This window comes from Eurosta solidaginis, chromosome 3 (genome assembly GCF_040869045.1).
Source record: "Eurosta solidaginis isolate ZX-2024a chromosome 3, ASM4086904v1, whole genome shotgun sequence".
NCBI classification, from domain to species: domain Eukaryota; kingdom Metazoa; phylum Arthropoda; class Insecta; order Diptera; family Tephritidae; genus Eurosta; species Eurosta solidaginis.
The window spans coordinates 182,351,272-182,379,087 of record NC_090321.1 but is presented as its reverse complement, the minus strand read 5'-3'; the positions used below and the strand labels follow the sequence as shown (position 1 = coordinate 182,379,087).

General features: G+C 38.0%; 1 protein-coding gene across 12 annotated transcripts in view; it reads left to right on the top strand.

Moving 5' to 3' along the window:
* Positions 1 to 27,816, top strand: part of LOC137246834 (endoplasmic reticulum metallopeptidase 1) — a 33,845-nt gene that overhangs the window by 1,034 nt on the left and 4,995 nt on the right. For 3 of the 12 annotated variants that reach the window (XM_067777845.1, XM_067777844.1, XM_067777843.1), the window contains exons 2-10: positions 2,357 to 2,628; positions 10,301 to 10,968; positions 11,036 to 11,238; positions 15,595 to 15,749; positions 15,821 to 16,204; positions 16,287 to 16,467; positions 26,981 to 27,165; positions 27,226 to 27,369; positions 27,448 to 27,547. In XM_067777845.1, the coding sequence (XP_067633946.1) occupies positions 2,623 to 2,628; positions 10,301 to 10,968; positions 11,036 to 11,238; positions 15,595 to 15,749; positions 15,821 to 16,204; positions 16,287 to 16,467; positions 26,981 to 27,165; positions 27,226 to 27,369; positions 27,448 to 27,547 (2,026 nt within the window). In that variant the 5' untranslated portion in view covers positions 2,357 to 2,622. Of the gene's footprint in view, positions 1 to 1,607; positions 1,828 to 1,893; positions 2,085 to 2,195; positions 2,629 to 10,300; positions 10,969 to 11,035; positions 11,239 to 15,594; positions 15,750 to 15,820; positions 16,205 to 16,286; positions 16,468 to 26,980; positions 27,166 to 27,225; positions 27,370 to 27,447; positions 27,548 to 27,816 lie in introns of those variants that run through there. The other 9 variants (XM_067777842.1, XM_067777839.1, XM_067777848.1 and 6 more) reach the window with 6 other exon arrangements.

The window sequence follows — 27,816 nt, the reverse complement described above, 5'->3', positions numbered from 1 at the left end:
ATTATGAGTGAAATCAAAGCAAAAATGTGGATAAAACTTAGTGTTTCAATAGGGGAATGCCGCTGAACCCCAGAGAAAACTGATTTATTACTTTTATTAGACGGATTAACTTCCCTTCTTTATCCACTTTCCTTTTAGTTTTCGCAGTGACCGCCCTTTGAATCAATCAAACAATACCAAATACGTGGGACTAACAATCGATTGCAAACTGAACTAGAATGCGTGCATCGAGTAGGGGGTACGGGTGAATGATGAATTGCTTTTACGATTGTAAATCCATGTTTGGTAAGGAATGGTGTTTAGAAATGGTAGAAAAATTCAGTACAGCTCTATAGTGTGATGGAGAAGTCTTCGGAAAAACTGCAATTTCGCCATCCTAGAGAGTTTTTTGCACTGACCTTGAAACGTCTTAAAAGCTCATTTATACTTGCTTTCGATCGACTTGCACTTACTCTGTACATCGAAAAAAATCCACACAGAATTAGGAAATCTAGGTGATCGTATCATACTCAGCAAGAGTATGGCAGGATCCTCAATCTTTGGCGGGAAAATATAGTTCTGATATAAACCACAATCTTTGAAACTGAAAATTTAGTGGAGCATTAATACCTTCCTTTCAGGAAGTAATGATTCCAAGTGATGCACAATCGGAGTTGAAAACGGCATTAAAATTCACACCGACGTCTGGAATATGGACTCCGGTGAGGGGGCTGGAATAAACCAGGATTCTTTAGAGATTTCTACATTGTTAAGACGTCTGTCATCTTGTAGTGTGTTTGAAGTGGCCTTAACCCACACTTCAGAAGCATCAATTATCTGGCTCGGATCATAGTTTTCTGCTACGTTTTTGCAAAAAAATATTAAAAAGGCGGGTGCTTCGTGTAATTACCTCTGCAGAAGCTGTAAAGACGTAACTACCGTGGAGACTATAGACTATAGGGGTCTCCAATAATTAAAAGTGAATGCCGTTTCGTATAACCAATGAGAACAAAATTGTGCTGTATAATGCAGGCCCCTGACCGAGAACACGTTTAAAATCCTTCAGAAGCCCTTTTGAGAAAACTTTGAGATAATCACTAACAGTGAGTAGATCTAGACGAGTTTTTTCGACATCACAAAGGGTCGTCCTGGGCCTCAGCAGTTGTACCCAACTGCCTAGCGACAGGTTTTGGGAATATATGTTTAATGACGTGCTCAAATTTTACTACAATTGAAAATTTTTATTTTGTTTTTGGAATAGTAAGCAGAAAATCTTTCAGACAACCTGCCATAGCTGCGCAGATAGATCCATTTCGAAGGGTGCTAAGCCTTCATCATCATAATCATAATTATCATTAGAAAAATATTATTGTTCTGGCTTGAGCTCGAATCAAACCTTCAATCATTTATCAATAGGCCGATAAAAAAACAAAAACAATTGTTAAAATTTTACTTTATTTTTACAAAATATAAAATTGCCTGACGATGATGACATTGCGGTTTTCGAAATGGTACCATCGCAACATGCCATTAGATGTTTCCTTCTTCTCGGTTTTCCCTTATAATCAAAAATTATAATTGAATAACAATTAATATTAACCGGTGTTAAACATATTAGTTCTTGGGAAGTGCCACACTATTCCAGTGACAAACACTGTATGCATATGAAAAATTTATCATAACTTGTTTATTTATGAATTTGATTGACTTTTGAAAATGGAGCAATTTACCACCCTCAATATAACAATAAATAACTAACAAATGTATATCTGTAATAACCATTTCAATATTCACTCAACGATATGAAAAAGTAATTAATACAACAACCGTATAGATAAATTATCAAGGGTAATTTATATCCAAAACACAAATAAAAATTGTAAATTTTAAAATTTATCGTTGTACTTTGAACAGACCATGCAAATAAGAAGACCCAAAGAGGAAAATACTTTTGTAAACACAGATTTAATATCATGTTACCGTCATCAAACTACTATTAAATCAAATATTAGTTATAAACTAATTAGCAAATGATTGCAAAAAAATGTAGAACAAACAATAAAATAACTAAGCAAAATAGAAATATTGGATATGAACATTACTAAGTAAATATACAACAAAGTTTTATCATGGCAGATATCGCATTTTTTAGATAATTTAATTTTGTTTTTAGCAATCGCAAAACATGAAGAATACATATATCTTTATTAACATAGGTGAATTACATAGATGATTTTCCCCAAAACCAAATGTTATATCAGTGTTAAACCACAATATGTTGTGACAGTTGGTAGGTAAAGGACGTGATTTAGTCAAATCGCAAATCAAGGCCAGAGCAATAACAAAACATATTCTAATGTCAAAACCTATTAATTAGATATTTTGGTGTTATTATGTGTACATTTGTACAAATGTGTGAACTGTATATTATAAATAGTGTTGTTGAAAGGATATACCTCATAAGTGCCTAATGTGTAATATGAAAAGTGTGCAAATTCCAAGAAATATCTACCAGCAAGTGCATTTGCATATAAAATCATTAAAAAGGTGTACATAAATCGAAGTGATTAAATTGGCGAAGCTTTTCGGGATTTAAAAAAGAGCAAACAAGGACATCCTTAATAGACGTGTATAGCTGAAAAAATGGGTGTAAGTATTCTAAATGTGTGTTTTTATCTGAGATCTCAAGAAAAATTTCCCAAAACCGATATATTGAATTATAACAAGTATTTCATGTCCACTCTTTAATTCACTGTAAAATATCGGCGCTACTGGTTTCGCAAAGAACAAACGTTTTGTATGCGAAATAAAGGGGCTGGTCCATCCATTGTCCGTATTTACGTACAAATATGTTAATTTACAGAGTTGCTGTAAAAGAGTAATATACCAGTGAAATATTTAAGTATATGCGCAAATACAGCTTGGAACAGAAAAAAATGGAAAGGAAATAAAATAATAAAAAAAATTGTAAGTTTTATTGAAAAAAATACTTACACGAAGTAATAATAATACTAAAAGCTAGAAAATAATTAAGTAGGTCCTACGTACTAGTCGTCACACTGCTCATCAATGTAGGGCGTTGATCAGGCAATTAAATAAAAGCGTTGGACGCGTAAAATTTCTGTGGATAGTCGTAAGTAAGACCAACTGAACCTTAATCAGGTTATGCTACTCCTCACATTTTTAGAAATTTCACGCAACCAACGCTTTTATTTAATTGTCTGATAAATGCCCTAGATTGATGATGAGTATGATGACTAGTACCAGGGACCTACCTAATTAATTTCCAGCTTTTAGTATTATTATTACTTCGTGTAAGTATTGTTTTCAATAAAACTTACAATTTTTTTTTTATAATTTTTTTTTTTTGCAAGTTTTTAGTCTTTATTTAAGCGCCTATTGTTTCTCATTCGTTCAGTGACTAATTATTACAAGGACTCTTTCCTGACAATTTGTTACAATCTAAGTCCTCAATACATAATCGTTCCAAAGACTTTACTCGACTCGGCGCCACGTATGCTTATCCCTCCTCGAACTCCAAAGTATTTTGATGTCACTTTTACCTGATATAAAACTTGTTCCAAATATGAGCCAAATCGGACTACAAATACGATTTTTTTTAATATCGCGATGTTTATGCCACCTGGCGGCGATTTTGTTCCTATGTTGTTTTCTATTCATATATGTAATATGAGTTCCAAATATGAGCCCTAGCGGCGATTTTTTTTTTTCATAGGTCGCTATTCAGGTGTGTATTATGTGTTCCAAATATGAGCTATTTCGGATCTGAGTGTTTTTTCTTATTATTGAATTGTCATCGGATTCTGTACTATATTCCAAGTTTCAAGCTTTTAGCTTATGGCGAATTTACTTAAATTTTAATTACAAAATTCGTGCCTACCGGCCGGCCTGTGAAGTCAAGCTAAATAAAACCGTCTAAAAAGGAAGGAATAGAAACGTAAGGAAAGGAAATGAAATGCATAGAAAGGAATAAAAAGAAACGAAAGAAAAGGAATGGAAAGGAAGTTACATGGAAGGCAAGGCAAGTTACCGATTTGTTATCAACTTCTTATCGGCTTGTTTACGAAGAAGAACTATGCACGTGTTATCGATTTGCTATCGAAATGTTAAAAATGTGTTATCGATAGCAAACTTTACCGAATAGTTATTGCCTTTTACCGCCGGGTTATTGAGTTTTTATCGCTTTCATCGAATTTTTATCGAAATCGATTAATTTTCACTGAGGAACCTCTGATGGCACAAATACTCGTACATTCGGGGTGTTTGCCAAACCACTGCCGAATTTGGAAAAACTTGTTTTTAGATTTTTAATATTGGTAAGCAGAGCACGTTACAACCACTTCACAGTGGCTGCCCGATAAAACAGCAACATAAACAAATAACAAGCCGATTATTAGAAACAAGGAAAACAGGCTCATGAAAATATCTATCGATGTTAAGCCGAAATCAAACGATAGCTCACCGATATCGGTTGTTTCCCGTAACAGGCCGATAACATGCCGATAACAAACCGATAATGACCTTTTTATGTCGAGAATTCGCCGATAATAAGCCATAACTCTTCTTATTCTTAAAAAAGTTTTTTCGAACCATGATAAAATGATTCCAAAATATTCCCAAAATAGTCGCGAAAATGATTCCGAATTTATCCAAAAATTGCCCGGAAATAATACCAAAACGATCTCAAAATAGGCCCGAAGTAGTTCCGAATTTATTCCGAAATAGTCATACAAATAATCACAAAACGTTCCCTAGACCATTCCCAAAATCATCTCAACTTTAGTAACTCAATAATATCGAAGTACTACCGAGTGTAGTCCCGAAATTATCTCAAAGTAAACTCAGAATGATTCCAACACTTTTACAAAGGCTATCCTCAAACAGTACAGAAATTATCTTAATACAGTCCATACATGACCCCATAAAATAATCCCAAGTCTAACAAAGCAAACGAGAGATTTGGCAATAAATTACACTAAATCTCAGTGCGAGTGAGAAAACATTTGAAAATAAAAATTAATCACTGTGGCTAAGCGGAAAATATAAGATAGCCATATCTCACAGAGAAAGCCCTTTTTTGCGCTTGGAAATCGGTTGTTATCCATGATAAACCGAATTGCTTTTTTCTGATTAAGTATTTGATGTAATCTTCAGTTTTTAGACAACTACAAAAGTAAATAACTTAGCTCTCAAAATATGTAGTATTTGCTTTTTTTACCCACGAGGGCCGAGATCAATTCAAAATACCGTTCCGGTTTCAGTTTCGGTTCTATAATAAAAGATGAAACAGATAAAATGTGTTTTTATTGTATTTGACTGGATGGTTCCTTAATTCCAAATGGAATTTTTTCTATTAATTTGACAGTGCCAGACTCTTAAATTAAAGGCTTATTACATTGGGAAACACTAGATAGGAACATTCACCTCCCAATTCACAGAAATTGTCGGCTATTACAGTTGTTGTAATGGCCAAAAGCGGGTCTACTCCAGCAAAATGTAATAACCACGAAGGATGAATAAAGGAATGGCTGGCGAATATGCGCTCGTAATTTTCAACAGGCTAGTGAAATATGCTAAAGATGCCGTTTAAGTATAATACCCCAAATGGGGAATTTTCACAGGTAAATGAGATGAGCCTAATCGCTCGCCCCCCACGAATACATATAAGGTGCAAAAGCAGTACTTTGAGAGAAAGCTGCTAAAGTTAGCGAGCTTTTTTGCGAATAGTGCCTAACATTGATGACAGAGGCTAAGCTCAGCTTTTGTCCACGTAACCAGCTCGATAATGTTATACGCAGTAACAGTGTGGGACGGGCCTAAACTGACCCACCAAAAAGATATATTAGCAGCCCGACGACTTAACGCTGTAAACATAACAAGTGCTTAACATATTCGTTAGTTCGATATCCAGGAACGAATTAAGTGGGAGCACGGCAAACGAAACTACCATGCGGGGTAGTGACAATAAAATCACCTTTCCTCTTCCGCCACGGTTTTGTGGTTGTATTTAACAACATCCTATCTGGCATAAGAGTCAATCTAAATATGTGCTCTTTAACTCATCACACTCTTCCCTGTTGCGCTGACACCCTTGTGACTTCCTCCACTACTATTTGTTGCATAATTCAAAATCGGCTCAGTCGCCAAGCCGTATTTCCAGGAATTACCCTTTTTGTCTTTTCCTAAGCTCCTCCGCGTAATAAAAACTATAACCTTTGGAATACCTATTTCAGACAACCTCAGGAAATTTCCCAAAAACGGCTCCCGAAGGATTTTAGACGTGTTCTAGTTAGCACCGAGCATTTAGATAGAAAATTCCTAAAATTCTCCCTTGCAGTTAAAGTTAGATGAAAGAACTTCCGCTTGAAACGCATATCAATATGACAGAAGCTTAAGTGACGCATAAATCTCTAAAGTCCTACTAGATTCCAGCCCTCACACCTAAGTACGTAGAGAGTATACATAGAGAGAGTATATTTACATAATTGGATCGGATACAGACTTAAAAAAGGCTCTAAAGACGGTGTTATTAGGTGCGATAAAGTCCGGTAGTGCTAAGACAGACAGTGCACCGAACTTTCTGTAGTTCTTATCAAAAGCTTTCCCACACCATACTATACGACTGCACAGGTCTCAACAACTATTCAAACTGTGTCTGGCTTAGGACCACATTTCTTACCGTTCTATAATATAAATCCGTGCAACCTTGCCGATTCAAATGGTGGAAAGCCTTTCGCTTGCTCCTGACAACTAATAAATTCGTCTTCTCTGGATTTAACACAGGGACACATTCCCGAGCTCACGGCGTCCGCCGTGGTGTGATGATAGCATGCTCCGCCACACAGAAGATTCTGGGCCCGACTCCTCGGCAAAGCAACATCAAAATTTTGGAAAAGTTTTTCTAAGCGATGTCGCCCCCGGCAGTGATTTGGCATCCACTCCGAGTATATTTCAGCGTTGAAACGCTAAGTGAAAACTCATCTGTCACGCAGATGCCTTTTGAAGTCGGCGTAAAACATGTAGGTCCCGTCCCGTCAATTTGCAGGAAAATACTAAAAAAGAGAGCATGGCGCAAATTTTAAGAAAAGCTCTGCCTGAATTCTCTACGGAGGTATATCGCGCTGTGTATTTATTTTTTTTTATTTTACACTCATAATGAAAGGGAACATACCCGAAGCTAGAAACACCATCTCATATACGGACGCCGCAGTCTTCATACCATTGATGTTGAGTTTTGCTAGGATATTATTTCGCCAGCAAAAGTGAGCTATTGCTTCCCCAAGCCCTGCTGATCTCTCTAGATCAATTTTTTATTGGTTCCTGTCGTTGTTTTTGTAATCCTGGAAACATTCCACGAAGGACTATTGCGGAGTCTTGCGGTTATGGGCAGTCCTTTGGCGGATATTAATTCGATACGCTCCTGTACTACCACCCTCTAGTTCAATCCGCACTGACATGGCTACAGCGGGAATATTGCAAGTCTCTCCTAACCCACTGGGGTTTCTACAGCTTATTTAAGGAAATCACATAACTCAACCTGTTTTACATATTTAAAGGAGCCATTTAAGCCTATTTTAGTCGCAGTAATTAGACACAAATAATACGTGGACACTTATTGAACAGCGGCGGAAAATTGAACAATCGCTTCTCAGACGGACGAACAACAATGACACGGAGGAAGCAAGGCAGTTATCCGCAAGGTATAAAGAAAAATGCAAGCTAATTAAGAAGTCTGCTAGAAAAGACAAGAGGGAATGGGCTGACACATTAGCCAGTCGAGCTGAAGCGGCAGCCAGATTAAATAATATGAGGGAACTCTATGAGATTAGTAGGGAACTCACCGGAAAATACAGGAGTGGTCAAAAACCAGAAAAGGATTCAACGGAAATCTTATTACTGAAAGCGAACAACAAATGAGTGTATGGGTGGAACACTCCAAGAAAGTATTAAATAATCCTGTAGGTGAAGCGACCTTAAATTCCAACACTTTGCTGCAAACTACAACAACCAACCCCAGTTCAGTGGGGTAAACAGCGCGCCCCCTACGAAAAATGAAATAATTTCAGCAATCAAGTCCTTAAAGTTCCTTACAGGAACTGATGACATATATGCTGACATGAACATCAGCTTAGTTACTTTTTATCGACTTAAAAAGGCTTTTTATAGTCTCGACAGGAAATATATTTGGGAAATACTACGAAAACGATGGATGCCCAATAAAATAATCAGCATTATAAAGGCAATGTATGCCGAATTTAAGTGCCGGGTCAGTCACGATGGGTGCCTCTCAGAACCCTTCGAAATTAAAAGCGGGGTGCGACAGGGATGCATACTCTCGCCGCTCTTGTTTATCTTGGTATTAGACGAGATTATGAGGAACGCTAGGGGATTTAGAATATGCAGACAATGTCCGTCTGCTAAGCCACAGAAGTACTGACCTTCAACACAATTTAGAAGCTGTGAACGCACATGCAAAGGAGGCCGGACTAAGCATCAATACAGCGAAAACCAAAGTCATAAGATGCGGCTATGGTATTTCATCAAGGCCATTGATGCTTACGGTTGGCGAAAATGAAATCGAAGGTGTAGAGTCCGTTGTTTATCTTGGTAGTATTGTCTCAAATAAGAGCGGTGCAGATGAGGACGTTCAGTCTCGCATAAACAAAGCAAGATTGGTTTTTGGGCAACTGGCAAACGTGTGGAGGTCCAGCCAAATATCTTTAAAAACGAAGCTTCGACTGTTTAATTCGAATGTTAAATCAGTACTGTTTTATGCTTGCGAGAAGTGGAAAAGCTCAACTTCAATTCAGAAATGTCTACAAGTTTTTATTAATAAATGTCTGCGCCGAATCCTGAAAATTCGATGGCCGGAAAGAATTCCAAATGACGACTTATGGTCTAGAACAAATCAACCTAAGGCTGCCACAGAAATAACCAAGCGTAAATGGTCGTGGATTGGTCACACTCTCAGAAGACCTCCAGTAAATATAGCCAGACAAGCATTGCGATGGAATCCACAAGGAAGCCGACGACCTGGTGCACCCGCGAAAACTTGGCGCAGAACTGTGGATAAAGAACTCGAAGACGCAGGATATACGTGGAATGACATCACAAGAACTGCACCTAACAGAATAAGATTTAAGTCGGTGGTCGACGCCCTATGCTCCAATAGGGGTTGAGGAGGATGATGATGATGATGAATTAGACACTTTCCTAAAAACACTCAAGGGCACATACTTATATATCCAACTACGCAACCGCATATTCATCGGTTATTATCGTAGATTGATTAGATTAGCTGCCAATAAATTAACCATCTAAACGTTTAAATGCTTTAATTGCCAATTCTTATTGTTTTAGTACAATAAGTGAGTGCAGTATGCTGTAGGAGCAATTTACATACATATGTATCGAATATTCGATTCAGAAATCAGAAGCATTCTCATCTGTAAAAATCGGTATGCCAAATGTCACGAAAGCCGTGACGTGTGAGAAAAAATTAATCGAAATGATTTTCTCTACTTCGAAATTTCGAAAAGCACCAAAATTTTTAAGCCTCTTTAACAAAACTCTTAAGCAGGGTTCCTGATAACAATACCAGATATAGCCCCTAAATGATCCTGAATATAGTACTGAAATGACGCTGAAAATAACATGAAACTCGAACTATAAATGATCCCGAAAATACACCCAATCCCCCCAAAGTGATTGTCTTAACAAAAACGATATTTCGAAATTACTTTAAAAATGATCTCGAAATTCGAAATTTATCCTGATTAGATTCCGAGAACTATCTGCATATTTTTACAAAGTGGACCCCGAATGATACCAATATGTGATTCCAAAGCAGCTTCGTAATAATCTCGAAACGGTGACGAGGCGATGCCAAGAAGGTCACAGATTTAGTCCTGCATGATCCCAAAACCAAACAATCTGAAATAAAGCCTGGTTATTTTCCAATAAGGCAAGAATGGCATCGCCCACTGCGAAAGGGATGAGAAGGTGGTAATACCCACTATTATACATATTACTATGTATTACTTGGAATCCTCATTATCAACCACATCGTTATCTTCCCGAGAACATTTTTCTCGATTATTTCAAGACTAATCTCGACTGATTTTCAGTTATGTATGATAAGAAATTTGCAGAGAGGAGACTTCTTGGATTTCTGAGCGGAAATTATATCCGCTGTACATGATGCTTCCGAAATACACGAAGTCCCACGCGGTCGATCTGCTACTTCAGTCAGCCGTCGATTTGATTGACAATTTTAACCAAGTTTCCTGTTTCTTTGCAGTTCAAATCCAAATACCACATCGGCGTAGACTTTGAAATGCCAAAAAAACTTAGCTGGTATTATGCACCACTTTTCACCACTTTCTGGATTATACTCTACCTTAGCGTGGTCGTTACACAAGTCCATCGCCTACCAACACCACTCAAACGAGAAGATGAGCCAAAGTATCCCGATCGATACATAGCCGAGCGTGCTGAACAAGTCTTAATAAATTTAGTACGACTCGGTCCCAAGGTGGTCGGTAGTGAGGCAAACGAAGTCAAGGCTGTTGAATTGTTAATGGCAGAACTAAATAAAATCAAAGCAGAAATAAGTGATAATTTTGAACTTGAAATTGAGTTACAAGTAGTTACTGGCTCGTATATGCATTGGTCCATGATTAATATGTATCAGGGTGTGCAAAATGTGGTGGCAAAGCTGAGTGCACTTAATAGTACGAGTCCAAATTATTTGCTCATAAATTCGCATTTCGATACTGCACCTTCAAGTCCAGGTGCTGGCGACGATGGTTCCATGGTAGCCACGATGTTAGAGGCATTGCGTGTTATTTCAAAATCTGATGGACCATTGCAGCATCCTATCATATTTCTGTTCAATGGCGCCGAGGAGAATCCGTTACAGGCTTCGCATGGCTTTATAACACAACATAAATGGGCTGAGAATTGCAAGTAAAAGAAAAGTTTTGAAATGAACTAATAGTTTGTGGGATTTTTTATAACTCGAATTTTATTTTAGAGCTTTAATTAACCTTGACGCTGCTGGTGCAGGCGGACGTGAGCTGCTCTTTCAATCTGGTCCAGGTAGTCCTTGGCTCATGGACTATTACCGCAGGGTACCACATCCCTTTGCTAGTACAGTAGGTGAAGAACTTTTTCAGTATAACTTTATACCGTCGGACACAGATTTCCGCATTTTTCGTGATTATGGCGGAATACCAGGTAAGCATTGGAGCTTGGACTGGGTCATAAATATATTTTTCTATATTTTTGATCTTTGGAAATACAGCCGAAATCGTTTTTTTTATTGTAACCCTGTATTTTAACGTACGATTTTTTATACCTAGCTGTACTTGTACACAGGGTATTATAGTTTTGATTGGATAACAGTTGGTTGTATAGGTATAAAGGAATCGAGATAGATATAGAGTTCCATATATCAAAATCATCAGTATCGAAAAAAAATTTGATTAATCAATGTCCGTCCATCTCTGTCCATCCATTAACACGATAACTTCAGCAAATTTGGAGATATCTTCACCAAATTCGGTATACGGGCTTATCTGGACCCAAAATAGATTGAAAATGATCGAAATCGATAACCACGCCCACTTTTTCGATATCGAAAATTTAGAAAAATGGAAAAAATGAATTAATTTAAAAACGAATACCACTAAGCTAATGAAATTTGGTGGGTGGATTGAACAAAACTTTGGAATATGGTCGTGGCACTACCCAGATTTAGAAGAAGAAAATTTGGAAGTTTAACAGGCCGTAAATCAAAAGCCGTTAAGGATATTACATTGAAATTTGGCGGAGACACTATCTTTGCCAAATGATATACACTGAGTTAATTAAATGTGACTGATATTCTATCAGTAGTGGTTGAATAAGAACAAAACTTAAACAAATTTTCAAAATAGGCGTGACCCGCGTTTTTTTTTTTTTTTTTTGTTACTCTTTCCAAAATACTTTTAATGCCATAAGTGGAACAAAAACGAAAAAGATTTCAAAATAAAACCATATATTAATTATATTAACCACACAAAGCAAACAAGAACAGCAGGGTATGAAATGTTAGGTTTCACCCGAACTTAGACATTCTTACTTATTAAAACTAATTTTAAGAAGCCTCTATCTTTCCAACTTATATTCCATTGAGCTCTGAAGTTGTTTTCGTTTACATAGTTTTTTCTGCTAAACGAGGTGCAGCCCCTTGAAGTATGCTTCTCATTTGACCAAACCGACTGCAGAACTCAAAACGCCTGAAAAGCCTTATAGCTCCTTTTCGCGCTGTCTAAAGGCACAAAGATCAGGTCCAAGCTGTTTGTTGACTTCGAGTGTCAGTTTTTCGCATAATAAAAACCCCGCCGTATAAGCGATGTTAAGCATAATTCGCGTTAATTAGCGCGGGATCTCCTCTGGGCTGAGCATAGTACACTTAAATCCCAATCTAGAAGCACGCGCTTCTCATTGGAGCTGTTGCCAGTTTTTTATCAACTCTTGCCCTCCTTTCTTGAACAGCTTGGCGGGTAGTCCGTCGGTCCATGCGTTTAGTCATACTCATATTGTGGGACGTATGTGCCATCGGCAGGCTATCTCACTATATAGCAATGAGAAGAAATGTTCCTGAATTTCGGTTAACAGGTCACCATTATTATTCCTGTAGGAATCTGACTCGATGTTAGAACCACTCACGTTTCTGTCTTCTAAGAAGGCATGCACTTTCCTTTCTCGTGTCACACACACCATGCTCATCTACATCGGTAGTTGGAAAATTGTTTTAAGGTCCCCAATATGATTTTATGTCTTGGCAAAGGCAGCCTTTTAATCTATTTTTTAGTTTTCCATAAAAGGGATCACAATCCACGTCGGGCGGATCTTCTGGTGGTAGGAGCAAATAAATATCAGTTTTTCTCTTCACGAGAATATAAAAATGGCCCGAGCAAGAGTCCGTATATTACATTTACATACAATCAAAACGAGGTCTTAAAACTTTTGCAGCGTGTCCCAAGCACAACGCATAACAAGGATATGAGGTTTGAATTTAAGTCACTTCTAACGACAGATATGCCTTATCGAGGATATATTTTAAGCACAACGGATGTCACATAAACTACATAGAAGCAAAAAAAAAACCTTTGCAGTACTTGCAAAGATCAAACAATACCAAGTAAGGAAGGCAAGTTCGGGTATAACCGAACATTACATACTCCTCTGAGTGCTTTGGAGACAAAATTAATGGAAAATTACCATGAAGGAAAATGAACCTAGGGTAACCCTGGAATGTGTTTGTATGACATGGGTATCAAATGGAAGGTATTAAAGAGTATTTTTAGAGGGAGTGAGCCATAGTTATATAGGTGGACGCATTTTCGAGATATCGCCACAAAGGTGGACCAGGGGTGACTCTATAACAGGCATGCTTAACGAACGAAACGATATCATTTCGTTACGATAATCAACGTTAACAAACGAAACGAAGTCACTTCGTTTCGTTTATTAACGTTAAGATCGTCAAATTAACGTTAATTTGGCGTTCTTAACGTTAATAAACGAAACGAAATGACTTCGTTTCGTTTATTAACGTTGATTATCGTAACGAAATGATATCGTTTCGTTCGTTAAGCATGCCTGCTCTATAATGTGTTTTTACGATATGGATATCAAATTAAAAGTATTAATGAGGGTTTTAAACGGCAGTGAACCTTAGTAGTATATTTGAAGGCGTGACCAGGGTGACCCAGAACATCATCTGTCGGGTACCGCTAATTTATTTATATATGTAATACCACGAACAGTATTTCTGCCATGATTCCAAGAGCTTTTGATTTCGCCCTGCAGAACTTTTTCATTTTCTTCGACTTAATAAGGTACCTTCTACCTAATTAGGTTACAAAAATTTTTCTAAAGTCATATTTTGCGTCAAAAAACCAATCAATCGCCATTTTTCATTCCTTTTTTCGTATTTGGTATAGAATTATGGCATTTTTTTCGATGTATATTGGAACGATTTTCCGTCATCCCTTGTCAAATTTGGTTTTGAGACAAACCGGTTTCGGGGTTGTGCCATCATCAGTGTCGATTTTCGTTGTGATCTGTTGTTGTCGTTTGTCCTGTATTTATAGTTCGTAGGTACATGAGCAGGTATTGTCAAAATTGATGCTTGTGTATATTTAGTTATGTGTACAAAATCCGCAATTTTATTCGTTTGACCTTTTTTGTGGGTTTGTTGTTTTGGTGCGTTAATTGTTTTGTGTTTATTTGTTGTTGTGTGTTTGTCTGTTGTACCTCTGTGATTACTTTGTTTCTTGTAAACAAGCTTTAAAGGCTCGGATATTGTGTCAGAAATTGTGTTTATCTGTTCGTTTATTATTCTACCGTCGAATGTTTTCTGTTTGTAGATTTCCATGTTTTCGAGTACGTTGAGATGTCGGCCTTTTGCTTGTATGTGAAGAACCCTAACTGTTTTATTGATGTTTGCTGGCTAACATTCATTCTCGACTATGTGATTCGCGAAGTTAGACTCGGGTATAATGTTTGGATTCCGTATTTTTTTGTTGTAATCTCTAATATGTTCATTTCATTTTTCGAAATTTTTGATATCGAAAAAGTGGGAATGGTCATAGTTGGATTTCGCCCATTTTTAATACCAAGACAAAGTGAGTTCAGATAAGTAGGCGAACTAATTTTAGCAAAGATATTTCGATTTTTGCTTAAGTTATCGTGTTAAAGGCCGAGTGGAAGGACAGATGGTCGACGGTGTATAAAAACTGGGTGTGGCTTCAACCGATTTCGCCCATTTTCACCGAAAACAGTTACCGGCATAGAAGCTATGCCCTTACCAAATTTCACAAGGATCGGTAGATTCGACTTATGTCATTAAAAGTGTTCTAGACAAATTAAATGAAAAAGGGCGGAGCCACGCCCATTTTGAAATTTTCTTTTATTTTTGTATTTTGTTGCACCATATAATTACTGGAGTTGTATGTTGACATAATTTACTTATATACTGTAAAGATATTCAATTTTTGGTTAAAATTTGACTTTAAAATATTTTTTTTTGTTTAAGTGGGCCTGTTCATCATCCGATTTTGCTAATTTTTATTTAGCACACATATAGTAACGTTCCTGCCAAATTTCATCATGATATCTTCAACGGCTGCCAAATTACAGCTTGCAAAACTTTTAAATTACCTTCTTTTAAAACTGGGCGGTGCCACGCCCATTGTCCAAAATTTTAATAACTTTACCTCAAAATTTACTCAAGTTATCGTGTTTACGGGCAGACGGACGGATGGACGGACATGGCTAAATGAATTTCTCTTTCGCCCCAATCATTTTGATATAAGAAGTCTATATCTATCTCAATTAGTTTACGCCGTTACGCATTACCGTTATGCGAACAAAATTAATATACTCTGTGAGCTTTGCTCAGCTGAGTATAACAACATTTTCCGATACCCTCTTCACATAACCTACTTGTTTTGTTTTGAACGCGGAACGACTGAATCGAATGTAGCTACAAAGATACACATGTTGAATTTTTTCATCAAATCTTTTTTTTTATCTACCTAGGTTTGGATTTAGCATACATCTACAACGGATATGTCTACCACACCGAATATGATCGTTTCAATGTCATGCCAAAAGGTTCGCTTCAAAATACCGGCGATAACTTACTTTATCTAGCGCGCTCAATAGCTAATGCTCCCGAAATGGAGAAACCAACGGTAAAAAAGATAGTATTCAAAAGAAAAATATTAATATTGAGTCATTATTTTCCTCTTTTGTCCTCCCTCAGGAACATCAGTCTGGTTCAGTCGTTTTCTACGATTTACTTGGTTGGTTTATCCTTTACTATTCCATAGATACGAGTGTTATTATAAACTCCGTAGTTTGTGCTGCGTCTTTGATTGCCATTGCTGTCTCACTATTTTTTATGTCTACATGCTCTAGTCTTATTTGGTTAGCAATCCTTCGTCGCTTTGCATTCGCTTTGGCTATGCAATTACTCTCGCTTTTATTGGGCGCTGCGCTCGCTATAACGATTGCTCTCTTAATGGATGGTGTGGGTCGTTCAATGTCTTGGTACTCGCAAAACTGGCTAATATGTGGGCTATATTTTTGTCCAATATTTTTCTCGATGGGTATACTGCAGTCGATATTCTTGGAACGTACCAAACAGGTGAGTATGGCTCGCAACTTCAGACCAAGGCATTTATTTCAAACTAATCAATGTTCAACCCAACAATTTCTCTTCTTTGTAGGATCCTTTGAGTTTAGGTTTTCGCATTCAGCTTTTCATGCATGCACACTGTCTAATTCTAATTCTGATAACGATCACTTTGACGGCGCTGCATATACGTTCGACTTTCATGTTTATGTTGGCCGTTTTCTTTGATGTCGTTGCTTTGATCATTAATTTGGTTACAAAATGGCACAGACGTGGTAAGAGTTTTTATATTAGCTAAATATCTAGCATCAAGTTTTTTTAGCGGATCTCTTCTGACCGAGGGAAGATCCTCACAAACTTCAACGCATAATTTGTGTCTGCATTACGGGAGCCGTGAGCTCATGTCAATGGCCTACATCTGCCTATACTGGCGTCCATAGCAAAAAGCCAATAAACTGTAAAAAGTGAAATCAGATAAATATTAAAGGCGAGTTTTAGGTTTGTTTTAACTAAGTATGTAGTTTTATTTGGCACACAACAAAAATTTATGAAAAGGATATGTTAAATAGAGAGTCACTATCATGTGATTCTAGTAAATAATGTTTTTCGGAGCCCGAAATAAGACCCGAACTACCTGCATATATTGTATTTGTTATTCTTTTTTAGCCGATTTATTTAGCTTAACTTGACAGGCTGGCTGGTTGGCTGGCTGGCACGAATTTTGTAATTGAAATTTAAGTAACTTCCCGATAAGCTACAAGCTTGTAACTGGGAATATAGTTCAGAACCCGATGACAATGCAATAATAAGAAAAAACTCCGATAGGTGACGCATGGATCGAAATACATATTTCAAACAATCGTATTTATGGTCCGATTTTTTCATATTTTGAACACATAATACATACATGAATAGAAAGAGACCTATGAAAAATTCGCCGCTAGGTGGCGCAAGGATCGAGTTATTCAACAAAATCGTATTTGTGGTCCGATTTGGTCATATTTGGAACTCGAAACATGAAACAAATTTTATACCTTGTTGTTCTGCTGGTGTCGCAGAAATATATTGGCATCAAAATTCCTAAAAGACAGTGAGTGCACTTTACTGCCTGTTTGTTCTTTTTCTGCTCCGCAATGCTCCCAATAACAATCAAATCGATTCGTATAATTCAATGTTTGAATTTCGATGAATTCGCCATTACGCCCATTTAGAACTTATGGTATTAAACACATTATAGTGGGCAAACAGATGGTGGACTTCCAGTAGTTGGCGTATTATCGAAACCTTGTTGATAGTTGACTTCAGGTCTTTAACCGACTTTGGTCCTTTTTAGGCGGTGATTCTGTCTTCAGTAGTTACGCGGTAGCAGACGTAGTTTGCGAAATCTCCGTAGTGTTACCATGGTGCAACGTCGACTGTAACTCCACCCGCGCCAACAACTACACTATTATACAGCAGCGGCAAACATACTCCATTCAAGAAACAGACAGCAAACAAAAGATGTGCCAGCATCAGCTAACCTCCAACAGACAATGCCAATTCACTGAAGTGTCAAATAAACACTAAGTTTCTCTGGCGTGTCACAGCATATAAAGAAACTGTGGGAAGTTAAGACCTAGAAGGTAAGCCTCTTGAAGTAGCTGTCGCTGAGGAATACATCTCACCTCCAGGTAGTGTATGGAACGCTATCGCGGCGCGGATCAGCCTTAATCAAGGTTATTTATCTCTGACTTTATAAAAAGGGTGCCCCTCCCCCTCAGCTTTGGTTTTTGAGCATCCCCACCACTCCCCAGACTGGCGTTCTAGGTCTAGGCTAGCACAAAGCTGCTTCCAAGTCAGCACCTTTAATATAGCGATCAATTTGCGGAGTCTGTCATGCCTAGCAAGAAAGCCAGTGCCCTAGGTAAGCCAGTGGAAGTACATGCCCTTGGGTATATTTACGTACTCCTGTTAAAAAAAAGCTGTTTTTAGGGGATGCCGGTGTGAGTCCCTCCTCCTCTTGTGTGGTCGACGCGGGGCTGTTTTTATGCTATTTATCTCCCTGTCGCACTGTTAATGATCGTTTTCGTTGGGACTGCGTGACCCCTTCCATTCAGTTCTGGACAGATGTGTGACCAGCAGTGCCTGTCGTTGCAGCTTTAGGATATGTTTCCCTTCAGTCCGAGGATCGATCTACGAAGTCCTGGCATATACAACGCCATATTTGATTGTCCCCTTCTATTTGGCGTGTAATTATTAAGGTTGAAGCATCTACCGAAGACCACTGCCCCTAGAAAAATAGCCACTGCTTGAAGCTCAACACTGACATCACTCCAGCTCTGCTACTGTGACACACTACGTGGCCTCACTGCCACTGTCGTTCAAATGTTACTCCATACTCCTCGCTGCTGCTAGCACCAATCATTCCAAAGGTCGCCCTTCCGATCTTCTCCGCTGTTACTCGGTAATTTTCTGTCTCAGTTGTTCGACCGTTTGCGCTGACGGCCGACGATCACCCCACAATAAGAATAATTAACGACATCGGCAGCCCTCTCGTTCCCCACTTTCTTGGCACGGGAAGGAGCTATCCTCCTACCACCTCAATATTTGTGTGAGTGTATTCAATGTTAGCTCAGCCTTCGACAAAATACACCTCCAAATTGTGTTTACTTAAAGTAAAGAATATGCATTGGTATCGGCTGATCATATCAAGTTGGGCAAATCCATGTCTGATCCGTGGAACCTTCGAGCCTCCTTACCTTTCATATCCGTTCCCTAAAACATGTTTGGACCCATAGGCGTCGTACCGGGGATCTGAAATTAAAGCCCACTTTTGAATAGAGCGTTCTTCATTTGAACTCTGTCACACAGGGTCTTAAAGAAGAACCGGAGGCAAGCCTTTTTGTAGAAAGAAGTATTTAAAAACAAGTAAGGAAGGCTAAGTTCGGGGGTAACCGAACATTACATACTCAGCTGTAGGCTTTGGAGACAAAATAAGTGAAAATCACCATCACCAGCAAAATGAACCTAGGGTAAACCTGGAATGTGTTTGTATGACATGTGTATCAAATGAAAGGTGGTAATGATTATTTAAAACGTAGTGCGCCTTAGTTCTATAGGTGTTCGCCTTTTCGAGATATCGCAATAAGGGTGGACCAGGGGGAATCTAGAATGTGTTTGTACGATATGGGTATCAAATTAAAAGTATTAATGAGGGTTTTAAAAGGCAGTAGCCCTTAGTTGTATATGTGAAGGCGTTTTCGAGATATCGAACAAAATGTGGACCAGCGTGACCCAGAACATCTTCTGTCGGGTACAGCTAATTTATTTATATATGTCATACTACGAACAGTATTCCTGCCAAGATTCCAAAGGCTTTTGATTTCGCCCTGCAGAAGTTTTTCATTTTCTTCTACTTAATATGGTAGGTGTCACACCTATTTTATAAAGTTTTTTCTAAAGTTATATTTTGCGTCAATAAACCAATCCAATTACCATGTTTCATCTCTTTTTTCATATTTGGTACAGAATTATGGCATTTTTATACTCAGTTGAGCAGAGCTCACAGAGTATATTAAGTTTGATTGGATAACGGTTGGTTGTACATATATAAAGGAATCGAGATAGATATAGACTTCCATATATCAAAATAATCAGGATCGAAAAAAAATTTGATTGAGCCATGTCCGTCCGTCCGTCCGTCCGTCCGTTAACACGATAACTTGAGTAAATTTTGAGGTATCTTGATGAAATTTGGTATGTAGGTTCCTGAGCACTCATCGCTATTTAAAATGAACGATATCGGACTATAACCACGCCCACTTTTTCGATATCGAAAATTTCGAAAAACGGAAAAAGTGCGATAATTCATTACAAAAGACCGATAAAGCGACAAAACTTGGTAGATGAGTTGAACTTATGACCCAAAATAGAAAATTAGTAAAATTTTGGACAATGAGCGTGGCACCGCCCACTTTTAAAGGAAGGTAATTTAAAACTTTTGCATGCTGTAATTTGGCAGTCGTTGAAGATATCATGATGAAATTTTGCAGGAACGTTACTCTTATTACTATATGTACGCTTAATAAAAATTAGCAAAATCGGAGAAGGACCACGCCCACTTTTAAAAAAAAATTTTTTTTAAAGTAAAATTTTAACAAAAAATTTAATATCTTTACAGTATATAAGTAAATTAAGTAAGATTCAACTCCAGTAATGATATGGTGCAACAAAATACAAAAATAAAAGAAAATTTAAAAATGGGCGTGGCTCCGCCCTTTTTCATTTAATTTGTGTAGGATACTTTTAACGCCATAAGTCGAACAAAAATTAACCAATCCTTTTGAAATTTGGTAGGGGCATAGATTTTATAGCGTTAACTGTTTTCTGTGAAAATGGGCGAAATCGGTTTGATGTCACGCCCAGTTTTTATACACAGTCGTCCGTCTGTCCTTCCGCATGGCCGTTAACACGATAACTTGAGCAAAAATCGATATATCTTTACTAAACTCAGTTCACGTACTTATCTGAACTCACGTTATCTTGGTATGAAAAATGAACGAAATCCGACTATGACCACGCCCACTTTGTCGATATCGAAAATTACGAAAAATGAAAAAAATGCCATAATTCTATACCAAATACGAAAAAAGGGATGAAATATGGTAAGGTAATTGGATTGTTTTATTGACGCGAAATATAACTTTAGAAAAAACTTTACAAAATGGTTGTGACACCTACCATATTAAGTAGAAGAAAATGAAAAAGTTCTGCAGGGCGAAATAAAAAACCCTTAAAATCTTGGCAGGTATTACATATATAAATAAATTAGCGGTATCCAACAGATGATGTTCTGGGTCACCCTGGTCCACATTTTGGTCGATATCTGGAAAACGCCTTCACATATACAACTAGCACCACTCCCTTTTAAAACTCTCATTAATACCTTTAATTTGATACCCATATCGTACAAACTCATTCTAGAGTCACACCTGGTCCACCTTTATGGCGATATTTCGAAAAGGCGAACACCTATAGAACTAAGGCCCACTCCCTCTTAAAATACTCATTAACTCCTTTCGTTTGATACCCATATTGCACAAACGAATTCTAGAGTCACCCCTGGCCCACCTTTATGGCGATATCTCGAAAATGCGTCCACCTATAGAACTAAGGCCCACTCCCTCTTAAAATACTCATTAACTCCTTTCGTTTGATACCCATATTGCACAAACGAATTCTAGAGTCACCCCTGGCCCACCTTTATGGCGATATCTCGAAACGGCGTCCACCTATAGAACTAAGGCCCACTCCCTTTTAAAATACTCATTAACACCTTTCGTTTGATGCCCATATTGTGCAAACAAATTCTAGGGTCACCCCTGGTCCACCTTTATGGCGATATCTCGAAACGGCGTCCACCTATGGAACTAAGGATTACTCCCTTTTAAAATGCTCATTAACACCTTTCATTTGATACCCATATCGTACAAACGCATTCTAGAGTCACCCCTGGTCCATCTTTACGGCGATATCTCGAAAAGGCGTCCATCTATAGAACTTAGGTCCACGCCCTTTTGAAATACTCATTAATACCTTTCATTTGATACACATATCGTACAAACGCATTCTAGAGTCAACCCTGATCCACCTTTATGGCTATATCCCTAAATGGCGTCCACCTATAGAACTATGGCCCACTCCCTCATAAAATACTCTTTAATGCCTTTCATTTGATACACATGTCATACAAACACATTCCAGGGCTTCCCTCGGTTCATTTTCCTACATGGTTATTTTCCCTTATGTTGTCACCATAGCTCTCAACTGAGTATGTTATGTTCGGTTACACCCGAACTTAACCTTCCTTACTTGTTAAAATACTCATTAACACCTTTCATTTGATACCCATATCGTACAAACAAATTCTAGAGTCACCCCTGGTCCACCTTTATGGCGATATCTCGAAAAGGCGTCCACATATAGAACTAAGGCCCACTCCTTTTTAAAATACTCATTAACACCTTTCATTTGATACCCATATTGTACAAACAAATTCTAGAGTCGCCCCTGGTCCACCTTTATGGCGATATTTCGAAAAGGCGTCCACCTTAAGAACTAAGGCCCACGCCCTTTTAAAATACTCATTAACACCTTTCATTTGATACCCATATTGTACAAACAAATTCTAGAGTCGCCCCTGGTCCACCTTTATGGCGATATTTCGAAAAGGCGTCCACCTTAAGAACTAAGGCCCACGCCCTTTTAAAATACTCATTAACACCTTTCATTTGATACCCATATAGTACAAACAAATTCTAGAGTCACACCTGGTCCACGTTTATGGCGATATCTCGAAAAGGCGTCCACATATAGAACTAAGGCCCACTCCTTTTTAAAATACTCATTAACACCTTTCATTTGATACCCATATCGTACAAACAAATTCTAGAGTCACCACTGGTCCACCTTTATGGCGATATTTCGAAAAGGCGTCCACCTATAGAACTAAGGCCCACGCCCTTTTAAAATACTTATTAACACCTTTCGTTTGATACCCATATTGTACAAACGCATTCTAGAGTCAACCCTGGTCCACTTTTATAACGATATTCCGAAAAGGCGTCCACCTATAGAACTAAGGCCCACTCCCTTTTAAAACACTTATTAACACCTTTCGTTTGATACCCATATTGTACAAACGCATTCTAGAGTCAACCCTGGTCCACTTTTATAACGATATTCCGAAAAGGCGTCCACCTATAGAACTAAGGTCCACTCCCTTTCAAAATACTTATTAACACCTTTCGTTTTATACCCATATCGTACAAACAAATTCTAGAATCACCCCTGGTCCACGTTTATGGTGATATCTCGAAAAGGCATCCACCTATAGAACTAAGGCCCACGCCCTTTTAAAATACTCATTAACACCGTTCATTTGATACCCATATAGCACAAACAAATTCTAGAGTCACCCCTGGTCCACCTTTATGGTGATATTTCGAAAAGGCGTCCACCTATAGAACTAAGGCGCACGCCCTTTTAAAATACTCATTAACACCTTTCATTTGATACCCATATCGTACAAACAAATTCTAGAGTCACCCCTGGTCCACCTTTATGGCGATATCTCGAAAAGGCATCCACCTATAGAACTAAGGCCCACGCCCTTTTAAAATACTCATTAACACCGTTCATTTGATACCCATATAGCACATACAAATTCTAGAGTCACCCCTGGTCCACCTTTATGGCGATATCTCGAAAAGGCGTCCACCTATAGAACTAAGGCCCACGCCCTTCTAAAATACTCATTAGCACCTTTCATTTGATACCCATATTATACAAACGCATTCTAGAGTCACCCCTGGTCCACTTTTATAACGATATTCCGAAAAGGCGTCCACGTATAGAACTAAGGCCCACTCCCTTTTAAAACACTTATTAACACCTTTCGTTTGATACCCATATTGTACAAACGCATTCTAGAGTCAACCCTGGTCCACTTTTATAACGATATTCCGAAAAGGCGTCCACCTATAGAACTAAGGTCCACTCCCTTTCAAAATACGTATTAACAGCTTTCGTTTTATACCCATATCGTACAAACAAATTCTAGAATCACCCCTGGTCCACGTTTATGGTGATATCTCGAAAAGGCATCCACCTATAGAACTAAGGCCCACGCCCTTTTAAAATACTCATTAACACCGTTCATTTGATACCCATATAGCACAAACAAATTCTAGAGTCACCCCTGGTCCACCTTTATGGCGATATCTCGAAAAGGCGTCCACCTATAGAACTAAGGCCCACGCCCTTTTAAAATACTCATTAACACCTTTCATTTGATACCCATATTATACAAACGCATTCTAGAGTCACCCCTGGTCCACTTTTATAACGATATTCCGAAAAGGCGTCCACGTATAGAACTAAGGCCCACTCCCTTTTAAAACACTTATTAACACCTTTCGTTTGATACCCATATTGTACAAACAAATTCTAGAGTCACCCCTGGTCCACCTTTATGGCGATATCTCGAAAAGGCGTCCACCTATAGAACTAAGGCCCACGCCCTTTTAAAATACTCATTAACACCTTTCATTTGATACCCATATTATACAAACGCATTCTAGAGTCAACCCTGGTCCACTTTTATAACGATATTCCGAAAAGGCGTCCACCTATAGAACTAAGGTCCACTCCCTTTCAAAATACTTATTAACACCTTTCGTTTTATACCCATATCGTACAAACAAATTCTAGAATCACCCCTGGTCCACGTTTATGGTGATATTTCGAAAAGGCGTCCACCTATAGAACTAAGGCGCACGCCCTTTTAAAATACTCATTAACACCTTTCATTTGATACCCATATCGTACAAACAAATTCTAGAGTCACCCCTGGTCCACTTTTATAACGATATTCCGAAAAGGCGTCCACCTATAGAACTAAGGCCCACTCCCTTTTAAAACACTTATTAACACCTTTCGTTTGATACCCATATTGTACAAACGCATTCTAGAGTCAACCCTGGTCCACTTTTATAACGATATTCCGAAAAGGCGTCCACCTATAGAACTAAGGCCCACTCCCTTTCAAAATACTCGTTAACACCTTTCATTTGATACCCCTATAGTACAAACAAATTCTAGAGTCACCCCTGGTCCACTTTTATAACGATATTCCGAAAAGGCGTCCACCTATAGAACTAAGGCCCACTCCGTTTTAAAACACTTATTAACACCTTTCGTTTGATACCCATATTGTACAAACGCATTCTAATGTCAACCCTGGTCCACTTTTATAACGATATTCCGAAAAGGCGTCCACCTTTCATTTGATACGCATATAGTACAAACAAATTCTAGAGTCACCCCTGGTCCACCTTTATGGCGATATCTCGAAAAGGCGTCCACATATAGAACTAAGGCCCACGCCCTCTTAAAATACTCATTAACACCTTTCATTTGATGCTCATATCGTACAAACAAATTCTAGAGTCACCCCTGATCCATCTTTATGGCGATATCTCGAAACGGCGTCCATCTATAGAACTTAGGCCCACGCCCTTTTAAAATACTCATTAATACCTTTGATTTGATACCCATATCGTACAAAATAAATTCTAGAGTCAACCCTGGTCCACCTTTATGGCGATATCTCGAAAAGGCGTCCACCTATAGAACTTAGGCCCACTCCCTTTTTTAACTTATCATTAACACATTTCATTTGATACCCATATCGTACAAACAAATTCTAGAGTCACCCCTGGTCCACCTTTAGAACTATGGCCCACTTCCTCTTAATATACTCTTTAATACCTTACATTTGATGCACATGTCATACAAACACATTCCAGGGTTACCCTAGGTTCTTTTTACAACATGGTGATTTTCCCTTACTTTGTCTCCACAGCTCTCAACTGAGTATGTAATGTTCGGTTACACCCGAACTTAGCCTTCCTTACTTGTTTTTTTTAATTTTTCGTAATTTTCGATATCGGAAAAGTGGGCGTGGTCATAGTCGGATTTCGGCCATATTTTATACCAAGATAAAGTGACTTCAGATAGGTACGTGAACTAAGTTTAGCTAAGATATATCGTTTTTTGCGCAAGTTATCGTGTTAACGGCCGAGCGGAAGGACAGACGGTCGACTGTGTATAAAAACTGGGCGTGGCTTCAACCGATTTCGCCCATTTTCACAGAAAACAGTTACCGTCATAGAATCCGTGTCCCTACCAAATTTCACAAGGATTGGTAAATTTTTGTTCGACTTATGGCACTAAAAGTATTCTAGACGAATTAAATGAAAAAGGGTGGAGTTACGCCCATTTTGAAATTTTCTTTTATCTTTGTATTTTGTTGCACCATATCATTACTGGAGTCGAATGTTGACATAATTTACTTTTATACTGTAAATATATTAAATTTTTTGTTAAAATTTGACTTTAAAAAAATTTTTTTTTTAAAGTGGGCGTGTTCGTCATCCGATTTCGCTAATTTTTATTTAGCACACATGTAGTAATAGGAGTAACGTGCCTACCAAATTTCATCATGATATCTTCAACGACTGCCAAATTACAGCTTGCAAAACTTTTAAATTACCTTCTTTTAAAAGTGGGCGGTGCCACGCCCATTGTTCAAAATTTTTCTAATTTTCTATTTTGCGTCATAAGGTCAACGCACCTACCAAGTTTCATCGCTTTATTCGTCTTTGGTAATGAATTATCGCACTTTTTCGGTTTTTCGAAATTTTCGATATCGAAAAAGTGGGCGTGGTTGTGGTCCGATTTCGTTCATTATAAATAGCGATCTGAGATGAGCGCCAAGGAACCTACGTACCAAATTTCATCAAGATACCTCAAAATTTACTCAAGTTATCGTGTTTACAGACGGACGGACGGACGGACATGGCTAAATGAATTTTTTTTTTCACCCAGATTATTTGTCTATATCTATCTCGATTTCTCGATTAGTTTATGCCGTTACGGATTACCGTAATGCGAACAAAGTTAATATACTCTGTGAGCTCTGCTCAGCTGAGTATAATAAAACGGAATTATGGCGTTTATTAACCCCATTACTTGATTAATAATTAAAGAATATTTGGCTTCAATATATTTTGTTTTATATCAAAATAAAAACTATTATCACAAAACCAGATAACTTTATAGCCTGAAAAACAGGCTTTAATGAATAACCTAATTTAGAGATAACACGATTTTCGACAGCCGATATACAGCGATATTCAAAACAACGGACGATATATAATTGCTTACTTCTCCTATTTCCCTGTTTAGCTTACTGGTTCGCTATTGCGGTAATTGTGTGTCAAGTAATACCGTTCCTCTTCTACACATCAACAGCGCATTTCAGCCTCCTCACATTGATTCCAATGCTAGGACGCGAAGGATCCGATTCTAATCCAGATTTCAAAATTGCATCAATAGCTATATTTTTTTCATGCCTCTTTGCGGGTTTCATAGTAAGTGATTGGTTTGTTGGCATTCCTTAAAAATTAAATATAATCTTTCAACTCTTCTAGATGCCGTTATTTATGTTCTTCCGTAAAACACGCACAATTTTATTTTGCTTTTTAAGCGTAACTATTTTTTCCATAATATTAGCTTTAACGCCTGTGGGTTTCCCATATACCGCTAAGGTGGCAGCACAACGTTATTCGCTCCTCGTAAGTTGAATTTGTTTAGTTAAACGAAATTAATTATTTAAGTTACAGACATAATATAAATTAATACACACATTTCAGCATGCAAGCCGTATACTTTACAATGAGGATGGTACAGCTCGAGTCAATGAATCGGGAATTTATATATACCCACAAGACCGACGTATACATCAAGTGGATGGTATGTTTCTTAGGGGGTTATTTCAAACAATTATTAGCTGTTGTGGAGTTCACTCACTTTTTTAACGACATTCGCCAAATATAACGATTTCGATTTTCATAAACAAACTTTTATCGATATTCGTTAATCTTTGATCAGTTACCGAAGCCAAACAGTTGAAAAACATTTTAATTTTGTCGACGGCATGATATGAAGCCGCATTCCTTTCATTTTATCTCAATAAAATTGTCACCTCGATAGCGAAGTCGAAATTCGTTATCGTAAGTGAG